Here is a 19,748-nt window from a genome sequence, read left to right as displayed (position 1 = left end):
TTTTTTTTTATTTTATACAGACATGCACTTTATTATACTGATCATCTTTAAAGTCTTCTGTAAGGTAAAGCTGTTAACAGCTACAAAATTCTTCCTCATAAGAAATACCTTCTGACTTAAATGTACATCAAAGAGGAAGAAGAACTAAAGGCCCTGATCTGTAAATATGCTTTTTTGTGTATGACTATTCTTGCCTTGTTATACATACCAGATATAACAGATTAAATTCTGTGGGTTAATTCAATAGCAAGATTGGGTAATTACAGTTACTTGCATTAAAGTTGTCCTGTAGCATTTGAAATACATTTTTGTTTGTTTAATTATCTCCTTGTCTCAGGTCTGGTGGGCTTCTATCATCAGCTCATTTAATAAACTCTATTAAAGTATCAGTTCATTTAATAAACTGAGATTGAAGTTGATAAGGATACTTTGCAAGGCCTCTATCTTGCAAAAGTTTTTGCCCGCATGGACCTTTCTACCTGTGTGGCATCCAGTGAGACTTTGTGTGGGTAGATCCCTTTGTAAGACCGGGGCTAAAAAAGCATAAAAATGGAATTTACCTGCCATATTTAATTCTTGTAAAAATGTTTGATTAAAACAGAAAAAAATAAAAATATATTTGTATGCTTCGTTTGCAACATAAATGGCCTCTAAAACCATAGTCTTTAAATACAAAAACAATTTTTACCCCATTGGAACTGGATGTCTTAGGGTTCCACTTCTTAAAATTTCAGTTTAGGCTTGGAGGATTCTGGGCTCAGATTTTCAAATGTTTCTTTGGCATTTAATTTTCCACATGTTCTATCGGTTCTACTTGACTGACTGGTACCACGTTGTGTGTTTGGACTAAAATCTGTATTTGTAGGCCTAATTATTTGTACTTCATCTTCCTGTTTATATATGTACTTATGTCCATATAAATTAACAAAAATATTTCTTTTTTTAAAATGGTCAAGTTTTTTTATGTGGTAAATACTAAATTAAAACCTGCTGAAACCACTGTTTGTTTTTGTTATGCTGACGTTTGCAACAGAGCAGATTATGTCCCCAGTTCATAGCCTAATATCATTTGAAACACATGCCTCTTCTGAACTCTTGGAAAACAGGATTTACTGGAAATAGTAATACTTTTCAGTGCTACTGCCACAAGCCATTGTAACATTCTGTTGGCATAATTTTAATAGAAAAATCAATTTGAATCAGCAAACAGGTTTTGTATAACTCCTATTTGCATCTGCTTCAGAAAGCTTGAAGCCTTTATTCTGTATGATTTCATGATGCTCACCTAAATGAGACATGTACCATTTTAATGCATTAATAGCATGCTCACCATTTTAACAAAAAATGGAAGAAGGAAACTGAGTTAACATTTATCCTCTTCACAGGTTACTTTGTTAATTCTTGCTATATAATGTGGTTCAGCAGCAAATTAAAAAAACGGATACATAAAAATACTCATTATTAATCTCATAAATCTTTTTTTAAAATGCAACATATCAGACAGGGAGGGAGGGTGATCAGTCCAGGGTACTGAGAGTTGGGGCGTCTAAGCTCTATTTGTGACTCTGTCACTGCCTTGCTGAGTGATTTTAGGCAAGTCACTTAACTTTGCTGCATCTAAGTTTATCATTTGTAAAGTGGCAATTACATTTACCTAACACACAAGCATGCTGTGAGGGTTTATCAGGGCAAAGTTATCTGCATAACGCTAATAATCTGCTCTCTACATGTGCTGATCTCCCACTGATATCAACAGGAGTTCAGCACAAAGTGAACTCCACCCCTTGGCAGTGGGCCCTGCAAAAGTCCTCCACACCCTAGAAGGCCCGCAGCACTTGGATATGGATGCAGAGTGACTGCATGCAGGGCTTCTGCATTCCTTGTGTACCAGAGAAGTGTGAAATTTATCAGCTCTAAATGGAGCAGGATGGGTGTATTTCACCTATAGGGAGGGGAGAGGATTTATGTAAAGATTCACCGTAAAGATCGGAGACAAGTTTTCTGCCTTTAATGTTTGTAGGGTCCTTTGAAATTTACAGATGAAAGGCACAGTATAACAACAAACAGCAGTAACATCAGTCTTCCAAGCTCTGTAATCTTAGTGCCACAGAGCATAATAAATTTACCTGGCAGAGAATGACATAAGAAGCACCAGACAAACCATGCATGTCTTATCTTGGGGAAATGGCAATTTTCATTCCTGTAGAAAGAAATTTGTTGCCTGTTGGTGAAACTAAAAAGCTTTCCCAGTGATTTGGAACTAGCCATTGCAGCCTACAAAATGGGCAGGGTTAGCCAAAATAGGCCAGGTGGGAGATGCACTGATTTAGCAACTCAGTGCAGGCGACAGGGTTCCAGATCCAGGGTGAGCCCGTCATCCCCCTGGCAGAGGGGCAGGCATACCATCCCCTCGGCACGCTGACGGGTTTCCGTGTCTGGCAGACACCATCCAGGAGATCTTGCAGGATGCTACCAAGATCAACGCCTCCCTGCTGGCCACCATGGCAGAAAAACACCCTGACCACCTTCCTGATCTCCCGCATCTCGTTCATCCTAAGGGGATCCTCCATGGCGAAGGTGCCCCTCAACAAGGCAGACAAGATCATCCAGCAGTCGGTGAAGAAGTGGCTGTTCCTTCCCCAGAGAGCCAGCAACGAGTTGGTCTACATTGCCCACAGGCATGGCGGCATCAACATCTCCCACATGGGCAACCTGTGCAACGTCGCGGTGATCACCCACGCCTTCCGCCTTCCGCCTGACGTGTCCTGATGCCATGGTAAGAAACATTGCGGCGAACACCCTGCAAGACGTGATAAAGAAGCGGATTGGCAGAGCCCCCTCCAACCAAGACATCACCACTTTCCTGATTGGCTCCCTAGATGGTGAATTCGGATGGGACAGAGGCGACATCGCTTCACTGTGGTCCCACGCTCGCAACACCACGAGTTGCCTGGGGAAGCGTGTTGGCTGCCGCTGGGAGTGGCGCAAAGAGCGCCAGGAGCCAGGAGCCCTGGTGCTGCAGATCAGGTTCGACAAAAACACCATCGTCACCCAGAGTGCCAGGGGCATGCTGGAGAGGACCCCGAAGGCCGCCGTCCACTCGCTGTAAGTGGAAACCCTGAAGCGTAAACTGGACCAGGGTAAAGCCTTCGAGTTGATCAGCAAGTGGGACAACAGCAACCACTTCTTCACCCATTTCACCGACTGGCAGTTCATCCACCGGGCCCGGCTCAACTGCGTCCCGCTCAATAGAGCTGTCAGCCGCGGGAACCGATACAAGAGTTGCAGGAAGTGTGACTACTCCAACGAGACCCTGCCCCACGTCCTGTGCAGCTGTAAGCCCCACTCCAGAGCCTGGCAGCTGTGCCACAACGCCATCCAGAACCATCTGGTGAAAGCCATCGAACCACACCTGGGGAGGTTGCCATGAACTGTGCCATCCCCAGTACCGACAGCCTGCTGCGACCTGACGTCGTCATCACTGATGAGGCACAGAAAAAGATCATCCTCGTCGATGTCATGGTCTCCTTTGAGAACAGGACCCCGGGGTTTCGTGAAGCCGAACTCGTAAGCTGGAAAAGTTCACTCCCCTGGCCGATACCCTGAGAGCAAAGGGCTACGAGGTGCAGATGGACGCCCTGATTGTCGGAGCCCTGGGTGCCTGGGATCCCTGCAACGAGCGTGTAATGCAGACCAGCAGGATCGGTCGATGCTACGCACAGCTCATGCGGTGCCTCATCGTCTCAGACACCATCCGATGGTCCAGCGACATCTACACCGAACACATCACCGGCCACCGACAGTATCAAGAGCGACATCGTGCTTTAACTATGAGAAAGGCACCAAGAGACTTTGTTCTTTGGACCATATAAACTGGAACCATAAACTCACTGAGCGTTAAATCTCAACGTTAAACGTTGACCCAAATGAGGGTCAATCCATCCTCATCATCATATCCACTCATTATACTCCACACCTGAACATACCCTCATATCTTAATGTCTGTACTTTGACCCGTCAACCATTTACCCCCAATTGGGGATATTGCAGATTATGTATTCCTTACACCATCCAATCTTAAACCAAGCTTCGCACACCTTGATAATCTGTACGTTATTCCCTGATAACACTGCTCTACAGCCAAAATGCTTCTGAAATAAATGTAGTCAAACTTTACTAATTCTGGGTCACTGAGAACGAAAATGATGCTTACAATTGTTGATTGGCTCTAGTTTTCAAGATATGCTATTGGGTCAGTATATACGACCCTTGACTTGGGAATGGCGGAGGATAAGTGAGTTATAAAGGGAAGGGATCTTAATTTAAACCAGAAATGACTAAAATACATCTTTGACTGGATCTATGAATAAATCTATGACTGGGTTTGGACAGTACTTGATTTTTAGGCAAAACAATGAATGATGCAATCTGAGGCTGGTATTGCGTCATACATGATACGAATTGCATCGTGTTATTCCTAGAAGTCATGGATGATGCAATCATAACGAAGCTTACATCACTCTGCTGAACAAATTGCCCTATATCAGCTCTAGACATCAAGAGTGTCGTGCTCTCTTATTTGTCAGTGTTTGATTTTGCAAAGGGACACATTTCTGTTTAGCCAAAGTGAGCAGAGATGCCTCATACTTGTGTGAACAGTGCAGATAACTTCTGCTATGTTTGTGGTGAAGTGACTTTTGCATCACAAAAGCGCAGTATAACCACTATGGTTAAGAAAGCCTATCACCTTTATTTTGGCTGCAAAATTGGAGATCAGGACAAGAGGTGAGCCCCACACATATGCTGCAACACTTGTGCAACAAATCTTCGCCAGTGGTTGAACAGGAAAAGGAAATCTATGCCTTTTGCAGTGCCAATGATTTGGAGAGAGCCAAAAGATCATACCAGCAATTGTTACTTCTGCATGGTGCCTCCAGTTGGGAAAGGTGTGTCAAAGAAGAAAAAGTGGAGTGTGCATTATCCAAACATTCCATCAGCTATACGCCCAGTACCCCACGGAGAAGGACTGCCGGTTCCTGACGCACCAGAATCATTCTCACTTGAGTCAGACGAGGAAAAGGAGGAGGATGAAACTTCTGGTCCTGAACCATCAATGTCACAGGACCCACATTTTCTCCCATCCTCCTCCTCTGAACCACACCTCATAACACAAGGTGAACTGAATGACCTTGTCAGGGATTTGGAACTACCCAAGAGTAAGGCAGAGCTGTTGGGCTCCAGACTACAGCAGTGGAATCTCCTGGCAGGTGATGGTAGGGTTTCCATGTTCCGTGACGGTCAAAAGGATCTTGTCTCCTTCTTCTTCCTGGAAGGCGATCTTGTATAGTGCAACAACATCGATGGTGTGATGGCAACCCTCAACATCGTTCACAATCCAGATGAGTGGAGACTGTTCATTGATTCATCGAAGACGAGTCTTAAAGCTGTTTTACTGCATAATGGCAATGTTTTGCCATCAATTCCAGTTGGTCATGCAGTCCATATCAAGAAAACCTATGACAACATGAAACAACTTTTGAGGTGCATAAACTATGACCAACATCAGTGGCAGCTTTGTGGCGATTTGAAGGTTGTTGCTCTATTGCTTGGTCTGCAGACTGGATACACAAAGTACTGCTGTTTTCTCTGCGAATGGGATAGTCGTACAAGAGATTCCCACTACATCAAGAAAGATTGGCCACTCCGACAGTCATTGGAGCCTGGGAGGAAAAGTGTTCAGCATCCACCACTTGTTGAATCAAGGAAGATTTTATTACCACCCTTACACATCAAGCTGCGTCTGATGAACTTTGTTAAGGCCATCGACAAAACACAAGCAGCTTTCAAGTACCTCCATGGAAAATTTCCAAGGTTAAGTCAAGCTAAGATAAAGGAAGGTGTCTTTGTTGGTCCTCAGATTCGTGAACTTCTTCGAGATGATGCATTTGACCATGCACTGCGTGGCAAGGAAAAGGCGGCATGGAAAGCCTTCCAGTTAGGGCAATAAATTTTCTCGGAAACAACAAGGCAGACAACTACAGGTTGTTGGTGGAAAACCTCCTCAAGGCATACAAATGCCTTGGTTGCAACATGACACTAAAGATACATTTTTTGCACTCTTATCTAGATTTTTTTCCACCAAACTGCGGAGCAGTGAGTGACGAGCACAGCAAGCGATTTCACCAGGACATTGCAACAATGGAGAAACACTATCAGGGCAATTGGAGCCCATCAATGCTTGCAGACTATTGCTGGACAGTGACAAGAGATGCTCCATTTAATGAATACAAGAGACAAGCCAAGAAGCGCCGAGTAGACACTGAATAGGACTAAACTATGTACAGAATAGTTTTTTGCCTTTTGTTTCATAATAAATTTTATTTATATAACCCGTTTGCTGATTTTTAAAGTGTTACATAAACAGGACAGGTGAAATATCATCATGTAAAGCAACCATGAAACACATGAAAAGACCTAGGTTTACAATTTATTATTAAAACTTTACTATCTACACATTATACATAGACATAAAATGTAAAAACTTAAATATCTTAGAAACAGTAGCCAATCAGTTGTTTTAAGTGTCATATTTGAATTCAGCGCATCAAAATACATAATAAATAGCACATTTTATCTCTGAAGCAGACGACTTCTCAAAAATTGTATACCAGTGTAACCAGAAACTTCCACGCTTAAACTCTGTACCCTTCACGTTGTTTTTTTTAAACATCATCTTAATTTAAAAAAATCTTTCTCCTGGGGTGCATCCATGTGCATGGCTACTACAGAGCACCACTTGGAACTAAAAAGCGTATTGTCCATCAGGAGCCTGGGGAAAGCTTGATGATCACCTTTGTTAAGACCTGATGTAAAGGGCTGCATAGAAGAAGCCATCTGTAGTGCACATCATATTTTTGAGTGCCATCTACTGGCACCTAATCTTTTAGCTATTTACAAATACGATACAGAACACTCATAATAACAACCTTCTCTCCCCTGGAGAGTTGCTACTCTCATCAGTACAGAGTGTGTGTGTAAACTGTACCATACTATACTGCTAATCGTGTGTGTGTCCCATTTTTATGCATTGCCTTAGTTCCTTGTTTTAAAAAAAACCCTTAAAATTCAGGGACTGTGTCAGGAGCAAAGTCTGATGTGGAGGTCAGTGATGGAAGGATGAATGAAAATAAGTTAAACTACATCTCCAATATAAAAAAGGAAACATGAACTGCTAACCATAGGGATTATCCTGTCAAATATCAAATGTAGCCTTGGGTATTTTTGCTCAACAGAAAGTGTCTTATCAGGGATTTATATGCCAGATATCAAAAGTTGAGGAAACAGCTGTGAGTTAAGAGGGTGCAGCTGATTAAAACATTGGATTTTAGTATGCACGAAAGGCAAGAAATGGATTAGAATCTGAATTAATTATTTAGTGCCAGAAGCTTTTAATTGAAAGATCAGAATTACCGAAGGGGACTGAAAACTGGAAGGGGAGAAGAAAAGAGTCAGGATTCTGTCTTACATTAGTAACTAAAATCACAGAAGCTTGCAGGTTAACCACGGGTCCTGTTGTCTGTATCCACAAAGACAATCTCAAATGTTAATTAGTGGGCTATAGCAAACCAAGAAGGTGGTCAAGGGTGACACACTGTCATAAAATGGTGAAAAATAAGATGATATGCAAAAATTTCACTCTCCTTGAGGGAATCATGGTAAGGATGTTAAACTCTTACAGAATTAAGCCTAATCTGAACAAGTTTGGCAGGTTATTACTGCCTGGCTCTCTTAGTTGGAGTTGCTGTGACATGAGGATCATCTTTCAGTAATACATGACATATGGTGCAAAAGCAAAGAGAGGCTATATTAAAAAAGCAAACCTTTATTAAAAATAAAGTGACAAAATGTGGAGTTTTTGTTACTCTGAAAATTCATGGAGGATGGGAGGGTGAAACAGAAAAAATATCAAACAGGAAAAATGTATCTGTAGTGAGCTCAGCAGGAGTAAGACTACTTAGGCAAATGAATGCAGTGTTAATGAAGGCAAATTTAACAAGCTCTGGTTCTTTGATTACTCTGTCTTATGCATAAAGACAAATTCTCAACCCTCAGAGAATTTGACTATCAGAAAATAATAGATTAGTTCATATTTTAGTATTGCTAATTAGTTCATCCACACACACAAATTAAGAGGCCATTAGACTGCCTGTCAATAGCATACTAAAGACAGGAAAAGCTAAGATATAGCCCTATTGATTAGAGATTTAATGTCACTGGGTCAGATGCTTCCCACTAGGATCTATATGCAAGATGGTGTGTGTGAAGATGTGCGTACCGTTTCTTTAAGACTACCAGGAAGCTAGAGAGCTTTACAAAAATTCTATTTTTAACTAGGCCCAAAAGTAAACAGGTCAAGAAAAGTTAAAAGGCATCTTTTCTCATTCCAAATGAAATAGTACCTGACAACGAGCCAGTTTGCCAGATCTGAATTTTAAGCTTCTGGCATACAGTACGATTTCAAGCTGCTTTCATTGTTGCCAGCTTCCACCACTCACAAGGGAATGGACAGCAGTGCAGGTTGTGAAGAGTATCCTCCAACCAAAGCATCCACTGTTGCTTTGCTGAGCTTATAGGGCAACTTTCTACGTTAGTCCCTGGACTGAGCCCAGCTCAGCTGCTTATGGGTTAAGAGATCAGAAATGAACAGATTTGGAGACAAATCTTCATCCTATAGCAAGTGGCGTTGCTTAAAAGTATAGGAAGCTGAGATACACCAATTCTAAGAGGTCACAGGCTTTTTAGTTATCAGAATGCAGCCTGAAGCCTAACCAATCATGATCCAAGAGATACACTAAGATCCTCTATGGTAGATACTGATCGAGGTACTTTGATAGAAGAAATAAGCAACACCTTAGCTTCCAAAGCCAGTTGAATTATGAGATCCCAGTAGCAATGGTACTATTACTATAGCCTTAAAGGAGATAAACCTGTTGAGAACAGCCATAAACCTCTTCAACAGGAGTCTCTCTCTTTGGGGATTTGATAATCCAGGTGAATTAACTGTACTATATGTTCCTCAAGGCCAGAAGGTGGCCAAATTGGTACAAGAGGTGAAGCTGATTAGAGCACCTGAATCTTTAATTTGTTTTAAAATACTAACTCTTTTAAAAAGATTGTTTATATAGAAAAAAGGGAGGGGGCAGCGCAGATGTGTGTATAGTTTGCTTAAACCTGCAGCAGGAAGACAGGCAGGAGAGAGGGGCTGGGAAGGTTCTAAGAAGCAGCTCTACAGTGAAAGTTTGCGAGAGAGAGAGAGAGAAGCTTGATAATACTGTTTTCTTTATTCTAGTTAAGTTTCTGCTACAGCATTAGAAGAAAGCAATTTTTTAAAATTCTCTACCCACTGTCACATGGGGAGGGATGCCCCCTTTACCTCTCCTCTTCCCAGGACCCTACAGAGGGATCTCTACTGGGTCCAAGATTTGCAAATAGGGAAGGGCAGGAGAAGACAGGTCAATGGTAAGTGCAGTGTCCTCCCAGCAGCCCCACAGTGAATGCTCAGAAGAGTTAATGCAACGTACTAGGAGCTAGGGTGACCAGATGTCCTGTTTTTAAAAGGGACAGTCCCGTTTTTTGGGACTTTTTCTTATATAGGCACATCTATTGCCCCCCAAGCCCCTTCCCATTTTTTCACAGTGCTATCTGGTCACCCTACTAGGAGCTCTACTAATCACATCCCATAGAGCAGGCTACTAATTTGCCCGGATATGATTTTTACATATAACCAAACCACTGCATACAGTATGTACATGAACAGCCAATTTATGGCTTCCTGGTACAGGTGGTAAATAATGAAAAGGATAGGCCACTGATTCAGAGAGATCTGGATTGATTGGTAAAATGGAAGTAAGCAAACAATACGTCTTTTAATATGGCTAAATGTCAACGTATACATCTAGGAACAAAGAATGCAGATCATCCTTACACAATGGCGGACTCTATCCTGGGAAGCAGTGACTGTGAAAAGGATTTGGGGGTCATGGTGGATAATCAGTTGAACGTGAGCTCCGAGTGTGACACCGCGGTCAAAAGAGCTAATGCAATCCTGGAATGCTGTGACTGAATGCACTCCTGTATTCACACCCTATGCACCACTGTACTAATCTTTGTACAAAATATGCCTTGTGATATTATTTGAAAACTAATAACTTGCTTGTCAATAATATCATGGTAAAATGTGTGTAGCAATATTATATGTAAAGTTATTAATTCCCCCTGATTGATGTTGGTGGCACATGTTCAAACCCACATAGCCCTGATTAGGTAGGACTGGTCAGGTCAAGCGGATCCTAAACAAAGAAATGAGTGTTTACTTCAATTTACATATAAGTTGTAAACAGGGTCCTCAGACAGCAGAGGGGGAAGACAGGAGACAAGGCAATCTGCATTTCAGCAAATAGAGGTGAAAAGAAACAGCATGCATTCTCTGTCACCACCAGACAACATGTCACCTTATTTATTGCTTGAATAACTTTAACTAGCTGTTACCCTCAGGAAAATACATTTCAAAGGGTAACAGAACTACAAAAGTGAGGGGCATAAACACGCCAAGTTCTCTCTGTCCCTATCCATCTCTCTCATCTAAGAGGATAAACTAAACAGTCTTTGGGAGCAGATCCAGACCTGAAATTTGGTCAGCACTGTTGCTGGAAGCCCTGTTGCTGGAAGCATGTGGTAAGAACTTCACCTTGAACCAAATCTAGTTTGTTAAGTTTAGAAAGGTTTTATCTTTATTTCTCTTGTAACCATTCCTGACTCAATGCCTTATACTTAGGGCCCTACCAAATTCACAGTCCATTTTGGTCAATTTCATAGTCATAGGATTTTAAAAATCATAAATTTCATGATTTCATATATTTAAATCTGAAATTTCACGGTGTTGTAACTATAGGGGTCCTGATCCAAAACAGAGTTGCCAGGTTATTGAAGGGGAGTCTTGATATTGCCACCCTTACTTCTATGCCTTTGCTGCTGGTGGCGCTGCCTTCAGAGCTGGGCGGTCAGAGAGCGGCAGCTGCTGGCCAGGATCACAGCTCTGAACACCACTGCCAACAGCAGCACAAAAGTAAGGATGGCATGGTATGATATTGCTACCCTTACTTCTGTGCTGCTGGTGGTGGGGTGCTGCCTTCATAGCTGGGCGCCTAGCCAACAGCCACTGCTCTCCAGCCACCTAGCTCTGAGGGCAGTGCAGAGGTAGAGGTGGCAATACCATGACTCCCTTACAATAACCTTGCAACCCCCACAATCCTCTTTTGGGACAGGACCTCCTGTTTGAGAAACACTGGTTTCCCCTGTGAAATCTGTATAGTATAAGGTAAAAGTATACAAAAGATCAGATTTCACAGGGGAGACCAGATTTCACGATCCGTGACGCGTTTTCACAGCCGTAATTTGGGAGGGCCCTATTTATACTTGAACTCACTTAAAACTCTTTTTATAGTTAAATAAACTTGTTTGTTTTATTTTTTAATTAAAACGAATCCAGTGTTGCCAACTATTTGGGTAACTTCATTTAAGGTAGCAGACTGTTGTATGTTGATCCCCTTAAAGGGGCAATGGATCTAATATATTTGGACTCCAGGAGAGGGCTGGACAGTGCAGAGCACAGGTTTGGGGCAGGGGAGAGAGAATCCAAAACTGGGAGTGTGTTGGAGTCGTCCTGAAAATAGTAGCCAAGGCTACTGGAAGGCAGAATACAGCGGTGTTTGCAGACAGGCTGCTGAGGTCAGACTTGCTGGACCAGGGCTATGGCTATACACAGACATTGATGGAGTGACCTGCATGCTGTTTGGCTGTTTGTGGGTGGCACATGTGGGAACTACAGGAGCAAAGCATTGTGAGGCACCCCAAGTTGCAGAGTAAGGGTGACACAACCCCTTACTGGTCTGGATTGCACCCTGGAATGTCATAGATGCATAAACAGGGGAATTTTAAGAAGGAGAAGAGAGGTTATTTTACCTCTATATTTGGCACTGGTGTGACCACTACTGGAATATTGTGTTCAGTTCTGGTGCCCACAAATCAGGATGCATGTTGATAAATTGGAGAGGGTTCAGAGAAGAGCCACAAAAATGATTAAAAGATTAGAAACACGCCTTACAATGATAGACTTAAGAGCTCAATCTATTTAGCTTAACAAAGAGAAGGTTAAGGGGTGACTTGATCATAGTTTAAAAGTATCTACACGGGGAACAAATATTTAATAATGGGCTTTTCAATCTAGCAGAGAAAGATATAACACGATCCAATGGCTGGAAGTTAAAGCTACACAAATTCAGACTGGAAATAAGGCATAACATTTTAATGGTGAAAGTAATTAACCATTGGAACAATTTACCCAGAAGCAGAGCAGATTTCCCCCTCATTGACCATTTTTAAACCAAGATTGGATGTTTTTCTAGAAGATATGCTCTAGGAATTATTTTGGAGAACTTCTACGTCCTGTATTATACAGGAAGTGATCCTAGATGGGTGGTGGGCAACCTGTGGCCCGCGGGCTGCAGGTTGCCCACCACTGTCCTAGATGATCACAGTGGTTCTTTCTGGCCTTGGAATCTACAAATCTAGGTGCACATAATGGAGAGAGGAGGGGACCCCAGTGGTCCTGTACCAATGCAGCCATACTAAAACTGTCTTCACGCTCTTAGTTCCAGGGTGGGTGCTAGGGCTGACTTCAGCATTCAGGGCGCCAGAAGAGGTTTGCACAGAGACTTGCGCAGATTGTGGTCCCACCTGCCATACAGCAGTTTACAAGTGCACAGCTGTGCTGGGGGAAGCACAAACTACACCTTTAATAAACAGCAAGGGTGCTGGGTAAGCATTTCCATTCCCATCATCCATGTTGGCATTATGCCTGTACTTGGCTTATGGCCTTGGCTGCTTGTGAGGTCACACTCATGGGTTCATCACACTACCAAATTTATTCCTTTCTTCCTTGGCTTTTTCAGCCAAAAGTTGCAGCTTCCTCTTATACCAACTCCCATGGCTGTCAAAGGGAGCTGTACTAGATGTATTCCATTTGTGATGTGTTTGTGGGAAGAGGTGGGGGGGTAAACCATGTGTATTATCCACATTGTGATTTTCCCTGTCTTAACTCAGTTAAGCAACTGATTGATGGATGTCACAGAGATGGAAGAACATACCTTCCTCTCTAATATCCCCGAATAGTTCATCTCTCACCTCCCTCCCAGAAAATGAATAATCTTCCAGTTTCCATCTGATTAAAGAAAGATCCTCAATGCCGATCCCTCCCACATGCTGACAAGTCTAAGGTGACACACATTCAATTCTTGTTCCCATTTCATCTTTGCCTTACCATTGAAGAGTATTTTCTCAGCTCTTTGTAACTAGATCTTTTCAGATAACATGAGCACCCCATAAGCTGTCAGATGGATACTCAGGATGCCTTCCAAGAAGCCTTGAGAGAAGTGGTGGCTCATTTGAAGTGATTTCGTACATTTGTAGATTTGAAGACTAGTAGGGACCATCATGATCACCTAGTCTGACCTTTTGCATAGGACAGATCAAAGAACCTCATCCAGTAACTTCTGCATCAAGTCCATAACTTTTCTTTGATAGGTTGTCTTTTTAAAAGACCTGCTATCTTGATTTAAAGACTTGCAATGGATGCATTTGGATATGTCTGAGTAGGACAGTTTGTGAGCAGCTAATATAGGTTCACAGTATGAAAAAAGCTGAGAACCCCCTATCCTAGTTCAATTAAAGATTCAGTCATTTATTAAAAATAAATAAGCAAGCTGCTCTAAGCATTACCTTGTTCCTTTTCCATGGCAATTTGAAACACAACATGGCGTACTCATTTTGTGTATTTCTAACCAGTTTTAATATTAAACTTTTAAATTCTACAACTTTTATATAAAATTTAGATGACAGTAAATGCCTTCAAAAGAGCAGTAAATTAGTCATGTGACATAAGTCAAATAGCATTTAAAAGAACTGAAAAATTCATGTTGATTAAAAAGAACACCCCTCAAAAAACCCCAAACCAAGAGTCAAGTTCACTAAATTCTCACGTTATCTGCATCACCTCGATGCAAGTGGCATGGCTATGTGCAAATGTGAATAAAATCTGTGGGCAGTCATTTTTGCTGCAATGCCCTGATTTGCTCAGTGAGCAGTCATATTGATTTGAATTCTCTGATTTGAATGGATTACATTACTAGCATGATGGGGGGGGGGGAGAGGGAAGAAACACAATCACTAGGAGATTCAGAGATAATCTATCTGACATTACTAGTGGAGCTTGTTCAACAGAAGCCTGCCTAAGGATCAGCTAACAAAATTGTGAATGTCTGTCAAGTTTAAATGTAGTTTCCTCCTGCGTCTGGCAGAAGAGAAAATGGATAGGTGCTCACTGCAGCATCACTTAGAGAGCATGCATGCTCTCTTGTACAGTAACTCTGCTCAAAAATTATCATCAAAATGATTATGTAAGACATAACATTTACTGTTCCATTGTCAGACAGTGGAAACCTCACACCTACAATGAGTAAGTGGATCCTAACTGCCATTTTATGAGTTAGTTCTGCATCGGCAAAGGTGGTGGTAATAAGAACTTGTTTTCTATTTTTTTTAAAAATAGTTGTGAACATTGAGATTACTGAACTGTGCATTGATTGAAGCTGTTAGCTTCTCTTGTTGCTGAAGCTGTACAGACCACAAAACTTTCAAGAATAGACCTGGATGCAGTCTGTTTAAAGCTGACTGTGTGGAGAAATTCCATACCATCTTTGTATGTTGTTATCTTTAGCCTCAAAGTGATGAGAGTCTATAAGAAAGGTCCATACAATTTTTAGAACTAATAAAAGTTCATAGTTTAATTAGAGTAAAAAACATGTGCTTTAGGATCGGAAATTAATACCATCCTTAATACTATTTTTCAGAGTTGTTTTAATGACCATTGTGTAACTATGCATGTGGTTTTCTAATATAAATAATGAAGCCATTTTATTTTAATTTTTTAAAATATCACAAAGCCAGGTTCACCTGCTGAACTAATGACCTGAGAAATTTCAGGTTTACTGAGATTTGGAAACGCTAGAAGACCTATTCTATAGCTCAGTGGTGTAACTAGGCATTTTACGCTCAGGGCAAGCAAGCATATTTGCGCCCCCTACCATTTTTAATCATTTTTACACCCCCCTCATCTTTGCGCCCTGGGCGGCTGCTCTGCTTGCCCCTCCCTGGTTATGACCCTGCTTAGCTAGACTCCTAATCATGTCTATAATACATAACTTTAGCCCAATACTGTAGACTTTACCATATCAAGCCTCCCATAAAAACACACAGTGTGATAGGCTACATTTAATTTACCGTAACACATTTGATTATCTCACTCTTACTCTGCTCACTAATCCATCTCCTCTAGGGCTAACACTCCAAATCTCACAACAGCTTCAAATAGCCAACATTTAAAAACAAACAGCAAAAAACCTCCACATCACCCACAGCCACAAATATGCAGCTTTCAACAAAAAATTGTGACATGGTGATTTTCAAAAGTAACTACTGATTCTGAGTGCCCAATCTGAGATATCCTAAAGGGGCCTGCTTTTCAGCGGGCAGCACTTACTGCAGCTTCCAAGCATCTGCAACTCTGGATCCGCCTTGCTCTTTTTAGCTAGTGAAAAAGTTGAGAGCACTTAAGGTTTCTATTACCAAGATCAACAACAATCTACCTACCACCTCCCCTAGAGCACGCCATAATCCAGCTAGTACTTAAAAATGTCACTCAACACAACCAACCTCTTTGGGAGGATTTAGGGCTCCCCAGAGCCTCTAGCACCAAACAAGGGTAAACCAATTACCACCCAGAAACCCAGCTCTCACTTCTGAGTATGCTAATTGAGAAGCTTAACAAAGGCCCTCCAACTCCATCTAGGTAGTGTCAATAACCTAGACCTTTCCCAGTAAGGCTTCAGGGGAGGACATGGAATAGAGACAGCACTGGCAGCAGCGATGGCTGGCATCCAAACTTATATTGTTGGATCTCTGTGCCACATTTGTTAAAGTTAACCATGGAATCAGTCCTTTCCCCTCTCAGACACGTGGCAGAGTTTAGCTGGATCACACTGAGGATATGTCTACACTAGGGAAAAACAAAAAATATTCTCACCAGCGCTACTACTAGGCCCAGTTGTAAGAGGACTCTTATACCAGGGTGATAGGTGACTGCATTAAAAACAAAATAAAACAAAGTAGATAATCAGTATTAGCACTGCTGGGAGCCCTAGTGTAGACAAAATTCAAGCAATTTCTGGTATTTTTAGCACCATGTCAATTTAACCTGCTTTTGATTTGAGAGGAGCTGCACAGGTCATGAATTTGGGTACAATCTGGAATTATGAAAAGAGTTTTAAGACTGTATGTATAACTCAGAGAAAAAAAGAGAGCGGACTATGATAAGAGGCCATGAAACTTCAGAGGTAATATTGTAAAAGTAAAGTAGACGCTTGAGTTTAAGGTTAAGCACAAGGATAATGGCCTGAAACTAAGGTAGGAAAAATTTAAGTCAGATATTAGGAAAACATTTCTTATCATAAGGATGATTAGATATTGGACTAATTTCCCAAAGGAAATACCAGAGGCTTTCAAAGGAAGACGAGATAAAAACACTCATGCAATTAATACAAAGGGCAATCCTGCACGAATGGCCCAAAAGGCCTCTTTCAAGTCATTTATGACTCTATTCTTAAAAAATCTGAATTGTGAACTTTTGTAGCATCATGTGAACAAAGAAGTAAATATGAAGTTTCCCACAGAAACAGAAAATACATTTAACTTTAAAACTATAGGTTTTATCCTCCACTGAGATTTTTTTCTGTGATACCAATGGCCTGCTTCTGTTAAAACGTATTATAACAATTATGTTTAAAAAGATATTTCAGCCATTTATCAATACAGTGACATTGGAAAGATAATTCAAACTACAAAAACATTTTATATCAAGAAAACAATGGTGTTTGTAAACTTGCCTTGTGAAACACAATGGACATCATGAAAAAATCCAGCAAGAAATTCTCTGAGATATCTCTGTAGTCAAACTGGAAGAAGATTACAGTAAAGCTCAAAGTAACAAATTGATGAACAGGATTACAGAATGAGGATCGGAGCAGCTTCATCCCAGCAATTGTTATCAGGAAAATATCACAGCTGTGGGAGTGTGGGAAAAGAAAACCTAATCAAGTTAACATAACAAAAACAATTAGACTATAACTAATGAACATGAATAACCATATCAGACCTACTCTTGATTGGTATGTCTATCTACACACATACCGTTAATTTATTTTTATATTAATACTAGTTTTTGTTTTAATAATCGTGTTTATTTAATCCATCTGCAACAGCACAGTTTTATATTGCCAGCATTACATATCTCTGGAGTACTTACAGAGCTGTAACACGGGAACAATTCTGTATTATAAGAGTAGCATCCATTATTGTAGTAAGTACCTTATAACGTAATAAAGATATAATTAAATAAAATCCCTAAAATAAATTTTCAACTTGTGACTTAAGTCTGGCACCATTAATTTATAGCACTGCAATTTATACAGCTTTATATTAGAAAGCAGCCTGTTGCCAACTACAGGCAATAAGCCTGAGTCACCATGTTATCAAACTTTAGGCTGGTGCAGTGATGAATCAAACCCAGTATTTGTAAAATGCTGAAAATAATCCTCCATGCCAATTATAAAACAACAGAATACTTGCGAAAGCATGCGGCAATTGACAGCTTAGAAAATTCTAAATGGAGTGGTGCATTTTTGTCATTTTAAGGCTCACAGTTTGTGCAATTCCAATTTTATTTTATTTTTTTGTGGCATTCATTCACTGCATTTTTAATGCAGATCCAACTTTATTTGAGTTCAGGCCTAGTCATCACTGTCTGAATGAAATGCCAAAAGACCTAATTTCTTACTTGTCAGAGATTCTTTGAATTTTATTTGGATTTCTGAGTGCAAAACTAGGGACTACAATAAAGTATTTGTGACCGTTTTAGAACACCCCCTCAGTGGGATGAGAACATTTGTTGGATTTGATGTTCATCAAGAAGAACAAAATTCTTGGGGCAGTGAGGAAGATTTTAATGGAGAGAGGCATAAAATCACAGAGTAACAACAGCAACTGAAACACTCTTTTCCTGATCAGGTCGATATTTATGCTCGTGTAATATTCACAAAATTTCAGACAGAAAGGAGTTTTTTGAGCATATAATTTCTTGCTAGAGGATAAGGGAGCATTGCTTTCTGGTAATTCTCTCTCTTTACAGATATTGCCATACAGGATTCTTTTTTTTTTTTTTGGGGGGGGGGGGGGGGGTCTTAACCTCCCAGTGGAAACATGGTACAACTGCCCTAGCTCAGAGTGATCTCTTTTTGTTGTTTAACCTCTTGAGGTAATGACAGTAGCAGGCAACATGGTAAGCTGCCCCAGACTGTCCAATATGCACCACCAACCACCACTCCCTTTGGTTCTGGAATATTCCAGTCAGTTTCTGATAGTGCTGGAAGCAAGGGCTCAAACCCCTGCTCATCATCCCTCCCGCCCCCCCGACCCCCACACACACTCCCAAAACACACACAGAGCAATGCCATTTTTTAAATCACAAAAACAGATGCAATTAGAAAAGTCAAATACATCCAGCCAGATAAGAACAACAAGATGAAACTGCAAAAACACATTGCCTCAAAAAACATCCCTGCAAATTCTGAGGGGAGGTGGACAAGTGAATGAGAATCTTGCAAGATGATATCTTAAAAGTAGAATTACAGGCATGGAAAGTAACTTCCCCTTCTTTAAGCTACTGTATACATGACATTCTTCTTCCTGGAGAGTATGTAGCTAAGAATGGAGAGATAATACAGCCCTCTGTAATAAGAGGACTAAAGAAACAAAGAATCCAGGGCTGCCCTGCCTTAGCAGGAGATGATAGCCCTGCTGGCTGCTTTGCTGAGACTCTTTCAAGCCCTTCTGCCCTAGCAACCAGGTTTTGATGCAGTTAAGCAGGTGTTGTTAACACCTAGCACGTCCAAACCCAGACAGAGATATTTGGTGCTGGGGTTGGCTCCTGCCCCCCTTCAACTAATTATCTCTGGAGGAAACGTGTTGGGAGTTGATTGGTGCCTGTCCCACTCCGCTCAGATAATACAAGATTTTGGGACTGCTCTTCACTCTCCCTACTGCCTCCACCCTGATTCTTCCACACAGCGAGGAAGAATACTTTACCCTTGTTTGGTGCTAGAGGCTCTGGGGAGCCCTAAATCCTCCCAAAGAAACTTCTTAAAAAATAATTATTTAAAAATATATATGTGGTACCCATATTTGGCAGTTTCTGCACTTCATCCTCACATATGTTTTGCAAAAGTCAGATAAAAACTGAAGGTAGGTAATTTTTCATCTCAATTTCTTGAGTCATTCAAGCTGATTTCAATGTTCAGATTACAAGGTCCAACTATCTTAACAACTCATGATTTTATTGCAAGTCGTGCAATGTTTGGAATTTTTTTTCTTGTTCTTATGATGCAATTTCTGTATTCAGACTTGTGCAGTTTTGTCATTATCCCTCAACACTGAAGATACTTAGCCACTGGAACAATTAACCTAGCGATGTAGTGGAGTCCCCATCACTTGAAGGTAAAACTGGATGTCCTTCTGAAAGA

At 41.1% G+C, this 19,748-nt stretch overlaps 1 protein-coding gene across 1 annotated transcript in view; it reads right to left on the bottom strand.

Moving 5' to 3' along the window:
• Positions 1–19,748, bottom strand: part of PCNX2 (pecanex 2) — a 248,771-nt gene that overhangs the window by 100,172 nt on the left and 128,851 nt on the right. The window contains exon 21 of the mRNA XM_054021531.1: positions 17,058–17,235. Coding sequence (XP_053877506.1) covers positions 17,058–17,235 — 178 coding nt within the window. The remainder of the gene's footprint in view (positions 1–17,057; positions 17,236–19,748) is intronic.

This window comes from Malaclemys terrapin, chromosome 3 (genome assembly GCF_027887155.1).
Source record: "Malaclemys terrapin pileata isolate rMalTer1 chromosome 3, rMalTer1.hap1, whole genome shotgun sequence".
In the NCBI taxonomy this organism is placed as follows: domain Eukaryota; kingdom Metazoa; phylum Chordata; order Testudines; family Emydidae; genus Malaclemys; species Malaclemys terrapin.
This window is presented reverse-complemented; position numbering and strand designations above follow the sequence as displayed.